A 13,095-nucleotide genomic window follows, 5' to 3' on the forward strand; every position below is an offset into this window, starting at 1 on the left:
TATTTTCTATTTTTAAGAATATTTTTTTACACTTTTTTTATACTTCCCATAGAGAACTACAACAAGCAATCTTTGGATCGTTATTCTCCTAGACTCCAGTGCGCAATGTCTTATGATGGCTTTCTTTGTGTCTGTGGAGCGCTGCCAGATGCATCAGCCACTTGTCATTCTGCCACATACACGTCCTGGCTCCTCCGATCACACCATGGGGGAGCCGGAGAATACCCAGAAGCGCATGCTTCAAAGTTTTCCTGCGCTCAGATGCTGTGGTCAGGTTTGACCAGAGCATCCGAAAGGTTAAATGTCCACGATCGGCATTACCACCAGTCGCGGACATTAGCTGCGGGAGTCTGCTGTATGAAACGGCAGGCATCTGGTTGCTATGGCGCCTGCTCCGTTCCATCTTTGAAGACTGGACATGTGAGGTACTATTATGTCACATGTCGGGAAGAGGTTAACCCCTTCTCCGTGAGCACCACAGCCTCTTTGGCCATGTGACGTCACCTTACATCCGTCACATGACTTACTTGCAGCTCAGCCCCATAGAAGTGAATAGGGCTGGGCTATAAAACCAAGTACGGCCACCAGGGATGAGCGAATCGGCTTCGTATTAAAGATCGAAGTGGTACCTTGTAACCGAACCCGAGTTTGGTAAAAGGTTTTTTACCGTAGAAATGAATTTCTGAAGTTATTACCCGAAGTCTCACGAGACTTCGCGAAGTAACAATGTAATACCCCAGATCGCTGTAAAAACAAAATCCATATAAAGTGACAGAATTTCCTTTTTTTTTTTAACAACTTTATCCTATTTGGATTTTTTCCTGCTTCCCATTACATTGTATGTGATATTAATTGGTACCATTAGGAAGTATCTTGTCCCAGAAGAACCAAGCCCTCATACGGCTATGTGAACTGAAGAATGAAAAAATATGACTCTGGGAGAGTAATAGAGTATACTGGGCCCTCAGATGTAAGGTAGCATCCTAATGACTGTGTCTTGTTACACTTTGTAGATAGTTGTCAAGGTATATCTTTTATATAAAAAATAAATAGTCAATAAAATATGGAAATCAGTCAGGAAATCCACTAGGCGGACATAAAAACGCCTTTTCTTTTATCTTGAGACTCTAAATTTAATTTATGCAATTAATGAGAACAAAGGGGCAATCAATTATGCAAAATATATGTAATCATTTATTTATAAATGAGTAAAAATCCAATATAAAACATACATAAGATCAATGGATAGACAAATCCACGCAGTACCAACAAACCACCACTAGATGGTGGTGTAACCCACTATCACTTTCTCACCAGCACAGAATTTCGTTAAGTTACATATGATAAGATATACATTTTTTACAGCTAAGTGTTTCTGAATTCTATGCAATACCTGTTGGGTAAAAGTGCTCACTACACAGCTTGAAAAATTCCTTTGGGGTGTAGTGTCAAAATTGGGGTCACTTTTGGGGGTTTCTAATGTAGGGGTACTTCAAGGTACTGCAACATTGACAAAATGCACTAAATCTGCCTTCCAAAAACTATGCGCTCCTTCCCTTCTGCGCCCGGCTGTGTGCCCATACAGCAGTTTACGATCACATATGAGGTGTTTCTGTAAACTGCAGAATAAGGGTAATAGATATTGAGTTTTGAATTTGCTAAGGGTTTGTGAACCCTTCTAACATCCTAAAAAATAAAATAACATTTCCGACATGATTCAAACATAAAATAGATATATGAGGAATGTTAAGTAGTAATTATTTTATGAGGTATCACTATATGTCTTCAAATCAGAGAAATTCTAATTTTGAAAAGTTAATTTCTGATGAAGCAACCTCAGATAACTGGAAGTTAAATTCAGACACAAAAATTCTGCCACAAATCCACTGCGTGAATAGATTAGTTGCAAACATTTCTGTCAAAATGTGCATGCACAGCACCGGTGTAAAATAATAGCCGGGGGAAGATCCAAGGGGCCGTGAGCAACGTGTGATCCATTCATCTACTGGACGGCAGGAAGTATCTGTGAGGACAGGAGAGGAGAAGTCATGATGTCCCCGGCCAAAACTTCACTTTATGTCGTCAATCAAATACGAAGATGTTTCTGGGATCTGGATGTTCTAATGATGTCACGGACTGAAAGTCATCTTCTCTTCGGAAATCATTCAGGTAAACCAAAATCAACATTTTTTTTCTTTAATGGTGGACCATATTGTTCAGAACTTTCTTCAAGTTCATGAGGGTCTCCTCTTTCAGCAGCATGCTTTCCAGTTACTGAGCCTCCGTTCCTCTCCTGCTTCACCCGGACATGTGCGGACGGCTGCTCTCTGACTTCTTCTCCTTCTTCAGGTTTCCCACCATCCATTTGAGTCTCTAAACTATCTTCGTTCAATAAGGACTTCTGCTCCCCATAAACCTGTGAACTGTACACTTCAGGACCATCCACCACAACCCTTGAAGTGGTTGTAAGATCATCCGATCGCAATGATGAAGATGGACTCGAGGTGAATGTCTTTCGTCCAACCTTTGTTTCTATAGATGATGGAGGACGATGTTCTCGTCTTGATATGTCCATCTGGAAAGAAGTAATTGCACCGGTCACATTTCTTAGTTCCTGGCAAAGACTGTGGAAACCTTCTGATAGATTTTTTCCAACATTTTCAATAGACGTTATCAGCTGTTTTTGACAGTCCAACATAGACTGAAAGAACTGTTCACTTTGTAACGTGGAGTTATTTATCTTACTTGTGGTATTCTCTACATTTTCCATGGTGGGGGCTGCAACAGAAAAGCGGATATTATGTTAAAACAACTTAGGATACGACCACACGGTCAAGTTTCCTGATGAACTTTTGGAAGCCAAAATCAGAAGTGGAGAGACGTATAAAGGACAGATACAATATCTCCTCCTTTGTAATTCACTCTTGGTCTTGGCTTCTAAAAGTGCATCAGGAAACCTGAGCGTGTGGCCTTTCTCTTACACGTCAACGAGCATGCTCCAGAAACAAGACAAGTGAAGCCGTACTTAATGGTTAATGTAAAAATCACATACTGTGAGACAGATCCAGGCAGGAGAAGTAGTGCAGCCCATGACTATAGGTTTCTTGCCACAGAGTAACCTTCTAGAATTATAGCAGGACTTGTACTGAATATCCAACCCAAAAATCAGAGTGTCATCAGCAGATCTATGGAGTAAATTTGTGAAGTGCCCAAATTCAGATGCTAAAACCAAAAAAGGGCTAATGTTCTGCAGCATTTATAGACTTAACTCAGCAATGGACACGGCAGGTATCACCAAGCCAGGTTCATAATGACCTCCCACGTATTAGACTTTCCTGGCCCGTGGCCTCTAACCCAGTTCATCAGGTGAACTAAGGAAACTGGAAATCTAGTTATCACATCCCATTAATCAAAAATGTAACAGTATTGCAAACAGAAATAACTATCCTTTATTCACTTTTTTTGGGCTGGGACTGACTTTTCAGCAAGAAAATACCAAACGTGATTTACCAATCGGAACATTTCTCAACAATGTTCTTGTTCTACTTGTTCCTGTGTGACCATCACGTCTGCTGGGATTTGGAGAGACATTCACATACTTTAGCTTTACATGATTTAAAGAGGTTCAGAATTCTTGATCGGCAAACAATCATACAGCAAGTAAATTATAAAAAAAAATTAAAAGTCGAAAACTTTTTGAAACAAAATTCCTATATGTACAAAATGTTAATAAAAAAAGATAAAAACCTTCCTTCTACAATAAATGTTTTCTTCTATGGTAAGTCTGGTACGATATGGTAAGTTCCTGAGTGGTGTCCAGTCTACGTTGCCTTTCCAGTTATCACCAGTAGAGATGTCGCGAACATAAAATTTTCCGTTCGCGGACGGCGAACGCGAATTTCTGCAAATGTTTGCGAACAGGCGAACCGCCATAGACTTCAATAGGCAGGCGAATTTTAAAACCCACAGGAACTCTTTCTGGCCACAATAGTGATGGAAAAGTTGTTTCAAGGGGACTAACACCTGGACTGTGGCATGCTGGAGGGGGATCCATGGCAAAACTCCCATGGAAAATTACGTAGTTGACGCAGAGTTGGATTTTAATCCATAAAGGGTATAAATCAGCTAACATTCCTAAATTGTTTGGAATAATGTGCTTTAAAACATCCAGTGTGTGTATACAATCAGGTATGATGTTGTATCGATCAGGTAGTGTAAGGGTTACGCCCGCTTCACAGTGACAGACCAAACTCTGACAGACCAACCTCCCCGTTTAACGCACCACAAACAACCGCAAACAGTCCATTTGCACAACTGCAAACTCCCCATTTGCACAAGTTTGGATACCAAGCTAGCCATGTCCCGTTCCTTGTCCTCACTGATGTCATTGAAGGTCTCTTCCTCAACCCAGCCGTGTACAACACCAAAGGTCCCCGAAAGGTGACAACAAGCCCCCTGGGACGCCTGCTGTGTTTGGTCTTCCACCTCCTCAAAGCCACCTTCCTCCTCTGACTCCTCTTCTTCAGACTCCTCTCTCTGCGTTGCCGCAGGTCCAGCAATCGACAACAACAAGGCTGCTTCTGGTGGTGATGGTGACCACAACTCTTCCTCTTCATGCTCATCTACGGCCTGATCCAGCTCTCTTCGCAGGGCACGCTCCAGAAAAAACGCATATGGGATGAGGTCGATGATGTTGCCTTGGGTTTGACTGACCAGGTTTGTCACCTCCGCAAAAGGACGCATGAGCCTACAGCCATTGTGCATGAGCGTTCAGTAACGCGGCCAAAAAATACCCAGCTCCGCAGAGGCTGTTCTTATCAGTTTAATCTCTGTTTTGTCCCCTATCAGGGGCCGGTGTATGGAATAGATTTTAGGAACCGGGAGATGGAAAAAGATGCTTGGTCGGTCCTCCTACTTCCAATTAGGGGCACGCCGCACGCGCTGTGCAATGTACTGTGCCACCAGATATGAGTGGTGTGTTAAGTAGTACTATTCCTATCAGTTTAATCCATGTTACGTCCACTAGTATTATTATTATTATTATTATAAGGTGTGTTAAGTAGTACTATTCCTATCAGTTTAATCCCTGTTGCGTCCCCTATCAGGAGACGTGTATGGAATAGATTTTAGACAACCGCAAAGAGTTGTCAATAGTTGACACACTCATGACATAAATTTTATACCTCTATGCGTCAATCTTGGTGTAGTGATGACTGTACTCGTGCGCACGTTTGGGAGATTGCAGGCGATGGGGATTTTTCCAAGCCTATGGTCGTGCTGAGGTAGTTCAGTGACAGTTAAGTGACCCAGAAAACAATGATTCTGCAGTGTGGGCCCATTGTTGGCCTAGTAGGCTTTAATGATCACCTTAGATGATCACAAAGAAAATTAATGTTTTTTCTATGCAAAATTATCCAGCCGATCGCTTTTGGTCTGTTCACAATGAAGCAACGACCTTATTATCTGGGATGTGCCAACATTGCCATTGCCAACACACTCATAGAGGTGGTCGCTTCATTGTGATACGCAAGCCCCTTCACCACAACAAGGTAACGATCACGAAGGGGAATTGACACAGGTATGTGCCTTCTTTTTTGTTTTGTTTTTACAGCCACAGGAGGAGGATTACTTTCACCTCTTCCCCTGTTAGATTCCCGTTGTGCTGTGACATCACCCTTATACACTGTGTAAGGCATACTTATAAATTTATTTTGGAACTGCTGCATCCTTTCCGACTTCCGGTAATTCGGTAACATTTCAGGCATTTTTTTGCTTATACCGGTGGTCTAGTAGCGTGGCCACCCAGTACAGGTCGTTCTCCTTCAGCCTTTTTATACGAGGGTCCCTGAACAGGCACGACAGCATGAAAGACCCCATTTGCACAAGGTTGGATGCCGAGCTCCTCATGTCCCATTCCTCGTCCTCACTGATCTCACTGAAGGTCTGTTCTTCCCCCTAGCCACGTACAGCACCATGGGTACCAGATAGGTGACAACGAGCACCCTGGGATGCCTGCTGTGCTTGGTCTTCCTCCTCCTCAAAGCCACATTCCTCCTCTGATTCCTCTTCCTCAGACTCCTCTTCCAGCGTTGCCGCAGGTCCAGCAAGCGATGATGACAAGGCTGTTTCTGGTTGTGATGATGGTGACCACAACTCTTCCTCTTCACGCTCATCTACGGCCTGATCCAGCACTCTTCGCAGGGCACGCTCCAGGAAGAAAACAAATGGGATGATGTCGCTGATGGTGCTTTCGGTGCGAATGACTAGGTTTGTCACCTCCTCAAAAGGACGCATGAGCCTACAGGCATTGCGCATGTCCAGTAACGTGGCAAAAAATTCCCAGCTCCGCAGAGGCTGTCCTAGCACCCCGGTCATACAAATACTCGTTGACGGCTTTTTCTTGTTGGAGCAGGCGGTCAAAAATTAGGAGTGTTGAATTCCAACGTGTCGGGCTGTCGCAAATCAAGCGCCTCACTGGCATGTTGTTTCGCCGCTGAATATCTGAAAAGTGCGCCATGGCCGTGTAGGAACGCCTGAACACCTTCCTGGCCTGCTTGAGGACATCCTGTAAGCCTGGGTACTTATGCACAAAGCGTTGTACGATCAGATTACACACATGTGCCATGCACGGCACATGTGTCAACTTGCCCAAATTCAATGCAGCCAACAAATTGCTTCCGTTGTCACACACCACTTTGCCGATCTCCAGTTGGTGCGGAGTCAGCCACTGATCCACCTGTGCGTTCAGGGCGGACAGGAGTGCTGGTTCGGTCTGACTCTCTGCTTTCAGGCAAGTCAACCCCAAGACGGCGTGACACTGCCGATTCCGGGATGTGGAATAGCCCCTGGGGAGCTGGGGGGGTGCCGTTGATGTGGAGCAAGGCGCAGCAGCAGAAGAGGACTCAGCCGAGGAGGTTAGCGATTCGGATGGAGTAGGAGCAGTAGAGGAGGTGGCAGCAGGCCTGCCTGCAAGTCGTGGTGGTTTCACCAACTCCTCTGCAGAGCCACGCATTCCATGCTTGGCAGCCGTCAGCAGGTTTACCCAATGCGCAGTGTAAGTGATATACCTGCCCTGACCGTGCTTTGCAGACCAGGTATCAGTGGTCAGATGGACCCTTGCCCCAACACTGTGTGCCAGACATTCCATGACTTCCTTTTGCACAATAGAGTACAGGTTGGGGATTGTCTTTTGTGAAAAGAAATTTCGGCCGGGTACCTTCCACTGCGGTGTCCCAATAGCTACAATTTTTTTGAAGGCCTCAGACTCCACCAGCTTGTATGGTAAGAGCTGGCGGGCTAAGAGTTCAGACAAGCCAGCTGTCAGACGCCGAGCAAGGGGGTGACTCTGTGACATTGGCTTCTTACGCTCAAACATGTCCTTTACAGACACCTGACTGTGGGCAGATGAGATGGAACTGCTGAAGGTGAGAGGCGGAGTGGCGGGTGGTTGAGAGGGGGCAAGGTTGACAGCAGTGGTTGACGTGGCTGAAGATGCTGGACCAGGAGGAGGATGGTGGCTTTGAGCTTGTGTGCTGCTTGTACTCATGTGTTGATCCCATAGGCGTTTGTGATGTGAGATCATGTGCCTTCGCAAAGCAGTTGTACCTAGGTGGGTGTTGGACTTCCCACGACTCAGTTTCTTTTGGCACAGGTTGCAAATGGCATCGCTGTTATCAGAGGCAGACACACAAAAAAAATGCCACACTGCTGAGCTTTGCAATGACGGCATTCTGGTGGTGGCAACAGCATGCGTTGATTGGCGTGCTGTCTGGCTGACCCCGGGTGCCGATACATGCTGTCTGACTGTGCCACTAGCTCCTTGCGACGACCTCCCCCTGCTTCCAACTCGTCTCCTCCTTCTCTCTGTCTCCCCTTCTGAACTTTCCCCCTCTTCTTCTTCTCTTCGAGCGGGCAGCCACGTGACATCCACGGACACATCGTCACCATCAACCGCTTCACTTGTATCTGACACCTCAGCAAAGGAAGCAGCAGCGGGTACAATATCATCATCATCATCACACTGTATGTCCATGTGTGTAATGCTGCCTGACTGAGACATATCCCTGTTATCTACATCCTCTGGCAATAATGGTTGCGCATCACTCATTTCTTCCAACTGATGTGTAAATAACTCCTCTGACAGATCAAGTGAAGTGGCTGTGGTGCTAGTGGTGGTGGTGGTGGTGGCGGCAGGCGGGCGAGTGGTAACTTGAGAGGTGCCCGAAGCTGAGCTGGAGGAGGATGGTGCGTCAAGGTTCCGAGCGGAAGCTGTAGAAGATTGGGTGTCCTGTGTTAGCCAGTCAACTATGTCCTCAGAACTTTTCGAGTTCAGGGTACGTGGCCTCTGAACACTGGGCATTATTCTAGGGCCAAAGGGAATCACAGCACCACGACCACGACGGCCCCTGCGGGGTGGCCTGCCTCTGCCTGTCATTTTTTTAAATTAGTTTAGTTGTACCATGCGTGCAAGGTACTGTGCCACCAGATATGAGTGGCACTGGCAGAAGTTGGTAGAGTAGACGCTGTAGGCCTGACACACATACGCGTGCAGGCAACTGACTGCTATTATTTCACAGTCAAATTTTTATTTTTTTTTTATATAATCTACTGTGACACCAGATATGAGTTGCGCTGGTGAGACTCTGCACTTGCAGGGCCTGAAACACACACGCGTGCAGGCAACTGACTGCTATTATTATTATTATTATTTATTTTTTTATGTAATCTACTGTGACACCAAATATGAGTGGTGGCACTGGGCAAGTGGGCACAGTATACGCTGTGAGCCTGATACACATGCTGGCAGGCAACTGCAATTAGATTACACAGAAAAAAATAAAAAATAAAGCAGACTGATGTACTAGCCCTAAAAAGGGCTTTTTGGGGTGCTGTACTTACAGCAGAGATCAGATGAGTCTTTTAGGACTGCAGTGGACACTGAATACACTGGCCTAGCTATCGATTTCCCTATTAGATCAGCAGCAGCAGCACTGTCCCTCCTCTCACTGTGAATGCAGCTTCCGAATGAATCTAAAATGGATGCTGTCCTGGAGGTGGGAGGGTCTGGGAGGGAGGGTCTGCTGCTGATTGGCTGGAATGTGTCTGCTGACTGTGAGGTACAGGGTCAAAGTTTACTCAATGATGACGAATAGGCGGCGGACCGAACATTGCATATGTTCGCCCGCTGCGGTGAACGCGAACAAGCTATGTTCGCAGGGAACTGTTCACCGGCGAATAGTTCGGGACATCTCTAATCACCAGTTTCTTTTTCCCTTTTATGTTTTTACACCTACCTCTGCAGTCATGCAGCTTTTCATTAGATTCAGCTTCTCTTCTTCGTTTTTTTCCCTCTAAATGTATATTTGTCTCAGTATGAGGCGTCCGGTCAGAATGTTTGCCAAACTGGTCTCCATGACTGTAATTTACCTAAAGAAAAATACAGTAGAGAATCTATAACATCACACACATGATCCACATGTAACATACAAGCATATGGTTCATTCACATGTGAGGCCACCAGATAATGTTCTGAGCAGTCCACTAGTGGATGGAAAGTACACCGCTAGATAACCATGGACTGGACATAAAATATACCACTGACCACTAGAGGACGGACAGAACACCACTAGATAACCATGGACTGGACATATAATGTTCCACTGACCACTAGAGGATGGACAGTACACCGCTAGATAACCATGGACTGGACATATAAGATACCACTGACCACTAGAGGACGGACAGTACACTGCTAGATAACCATGGACTGGACATATAATATACCACTGACCACTAGAGGACGGACAGTACATAGCTAGATAACCATGGACTGGACATATAATACACCACTGACCACTAGACGATGGACAGTACACCGTTAGATAACCATGGACAGGACATATAATATACCACTGACCACTAGAGGATGGACAGTACACCGCTAGATAACCATGGACTGGACATATAATATACCACTGACCATTAGAGGATAGACAGTACACCGCTAGATAACCATGGACTGGACATATAATACCACTGACCACTAGAGGATGGACAGTACACCGCTAGATAACCATGGACTGGACATATAATATACCACTGACCACTAGAGGATGGACAGTACACCGCTAGATAACCATGGACTGGACATATAATATAACACTGACCATTAGAGGATAGACAGTACACCGCTAGATAACCATGGACTGGACATATAATATACCACTGACCACTAGAGGGTGGACAGTATACCGCTAGATAACCATGGACTGGACATATAATATACCACTGACCACTAGAGGATGGACAGTACACCGCTAGATAACCATGGACTGGACATAAAATACACCACTGACCACTAGAGGATGGACAGTACACCGCTAGATAACCATGGACTGGACATATAATACACCACTGAGCACTAGAGGATGGACAGTACACCGCTAGATAACCATGGACTGGACCTATAATATACCACTGACCACTAGAGGATGGACAGTACACCACTAGATAACCATGGACTGGACATATAATATACCACTGACCACTAAAGGATGGACAGTACACCGCTAGATAACCATGGACTGGACATAGAATATACCACTGACCACTAGAGGATGGACAGTACACCTTTAGAAAACCATGGACAGGACATATAATATACAACTGACCACTAGAGGATGGACAGTACACCGCTAGATAACCATGGACTGGACATACAATACACCACTGACCACTAGAGGATGGACAGTACACCGTTAGATAACCATGGACAGGACATATAATATACCACTGACCACTAGAGGATGGACAGTACACCGCTAGATAACCATGGACTGGACATATAATATACCACTGACCACTAGAAGATGGACAGTACACCGCTAGATAACCATGGACTGGACATATAATATACCACTGACCACTAGAGGATGGACAGTACACCGCTAGATAACCATGGACTGGACATATAATATACCACTGACCTCTAGAGGATGGACAGTACACGGCTAGATAACCATGGACTGGACATATAATATACCACTGACCACTAGAGGATGGACAGTACACCGCTAGATAACCATGGACTGGACATATAATACACCACTGACCACTAGAGGATGGACAGTACACCGTTAGATAACCATGGACTGGACATATAATATACCACTGACAACTACAGGATGGACAGTACACTGCTAGATGACCATGGACTGGACATATAATATACCACTGACCACTAGAGGATGGACAGTACACGGCTAGATAACCATGGACTGGACATATAATACACCACTGAGCACTAGAGGATGGACAGTACACCGCTAGATAACCATGGACTGGACATATAATACACCACTGACCACTAGAGGATGGACAGTACACCGTTAGATAACCATGGACAGGACATATAATATACCACTGACCACTAGACGATGGACAGTACACTGCTAGATAACCATGGACTGGACATATAATATACCACTGACCACTAGAGGATGGACAGTACACCAGTAGATAACCATGGACTGGACATATAATGTACCACTGACCACTAGAGGATGGACAGTACACCGCTAGATAACCATGGACTAGACATATAATATACCACTGACCACTAGAGGATGGACAGTACACTTGCTAGATAACCATGGATTAGACATATAACATGGATAACATGTGGCCCCTACTTTTGGTCGGAGTTCTTGGCTTCTTCCCAGATACTGCTGCTGAAAGTCCTTGAATTGTTTTTCAGCTTCACCTCTTTTCATTCTTGAATTTTCTTTCATAAAAGGATCTAGAGCTGAACAGGCGGATAGGTGTTTAATGAGATTTTCTACGGGGATTTTTAATGCATCCCCCTGAGGAATATGGAAAGCAATCACCAGGTGGTTCCAGGCACATCGATCGTAATGGAAGCAGTGTCCTGAGTTCTCAAATGATTTACAAGGTTCTGGTTGGTTGCAGGCTGTAATGTGACCATCCTTAGTTCTCACTTTCAGAGCATTAGAAGTGGATTCAGGTCTCCAATACAAGGTGTCATCCACTAAGAAGACATTTGGTAGAGGTTCACATCTGGTTTGGAGCCTGGGAACCCTTGGGTGGTCTTTAAATCGGGTGCTATCAGGACAGTGGACGACCACATAATGAGCAATCTCCTGCTTGTAGACATCTGTGCCCAGAATGCTGAGCTGTGGCTTTTTACCTTCACAAAATTGAGCCTCATATAGAGAAAGGAGGTCAGAGAACTGGTAGGAGAAGCGGAAGTTTCCATACCGAGAAGCTTGATTAAATGCCGGAGAGTTGGCAAATTGTTTAGTTATTTCTTCTTTGTATTTTTTTGCCTCTTGTGGTGGAATGTGTTCTTGGACATGAGTGTAAGCTTCTTCTTGAGCCTTCTCTATATCAGTGGAAGGAACATTCACAGACCAGAAGAAGAGGTCTTTGAGTTCTTCTCTTTCGTGTTCTCTTCCTATAAAGGATTGTGACTCCAGAATCTTCCTGGTGGAGTCCATGGTGGTGCAGTGCTGAAGACCACTGATGGAGAACTCTACTGGAAGATGAAGGAATGCATCCGAGCGGGTTTGCAGAATATTGCTTCTCATAGTTACTCCAGCCTTATTGATGCTTCTCTCCGGAAGGCTGTGGTAGATATCTTCTACTGATAAGAATTCCTTTTCCTTGAAATATCCAAGAGGTGTACCAAAGCTTCTAATTTCCACAAGTTCTTTACTCTGAGAAGAAGCCATTGCTGCTGCCGTCCTCTGCTCTGTTCACGTGTAATCTTCTATGTCAGGTCCGGAAAGAGTCATATCAGGAAGCTGAGCCATTCTCCTCCCTCTCTTCTGACTGGTGGAGCAGTGTCTTCTCTGGGGCTGCAACCTCATGCTGCACACTGACAGACACAGCAGCAGGACTGCTTACATTGTGCTCTGGGGAATGTCCATGTGGGGGGTGGGTGAGGACACGGACATCAGGACTTATCTACTGCATGTTGTAGGGGGAGGGTTGTGGACACCATGCAGGCTTCAGTCACTGGGGGAGATTTATCAAAACTGGTGTAAAGGGAAACTGGCTAAAGAGCCCGCTACAAGA

General features: G+C 45.2%; 1 protein-coding gene across 1 annotated transcript; it reads right to left on the reverse strand.

The window, feature by feature from the left end:
* Positions 1 to 1,171: 1,171 nt before the first annotated feature.
* Positions 1,172 to 12,778, reverse strand: LOC122938912. The gene is made up of 3 exons (XM_044294787.1): positions 11,691 to 12,778; positions 9,294 to 9,426; positions 1,172 to 2,778 (listed from the first exon to the last, which is right to left on the reverse strand). The coding sequence occupies exons 1-3, from the start codon at positions 12,747 to 12,749 to the stop codon at positions 2,162 to 2,164; spliced, it is 1,809 nt and encodes a 602-aa protein (XP_044150722.1). The 5' UTR covers positions 12,750 to 12,778; the 3' UTR covers positions 1,172 to 2,161.
* Between the last annotated feature and the right edge of the window lie 317 nt (positions 12,779 to 13,095).

The sequence above is a fragment of the Bufo gargarizans genome, chromosome 1 (genome assembly GCF_014858855.1).
Source record: "Bufo gargarizans isolate SCDJY-AF-19 chromosome 1, ASM1485885v1, whole genome shotgun sequence".
NCBI classification, from domain to species: Eukaryota; Metazoa; Chordata; class Amphibia; order Anura; family Bufonidae; genus Bufo; species Bufo gargarizans.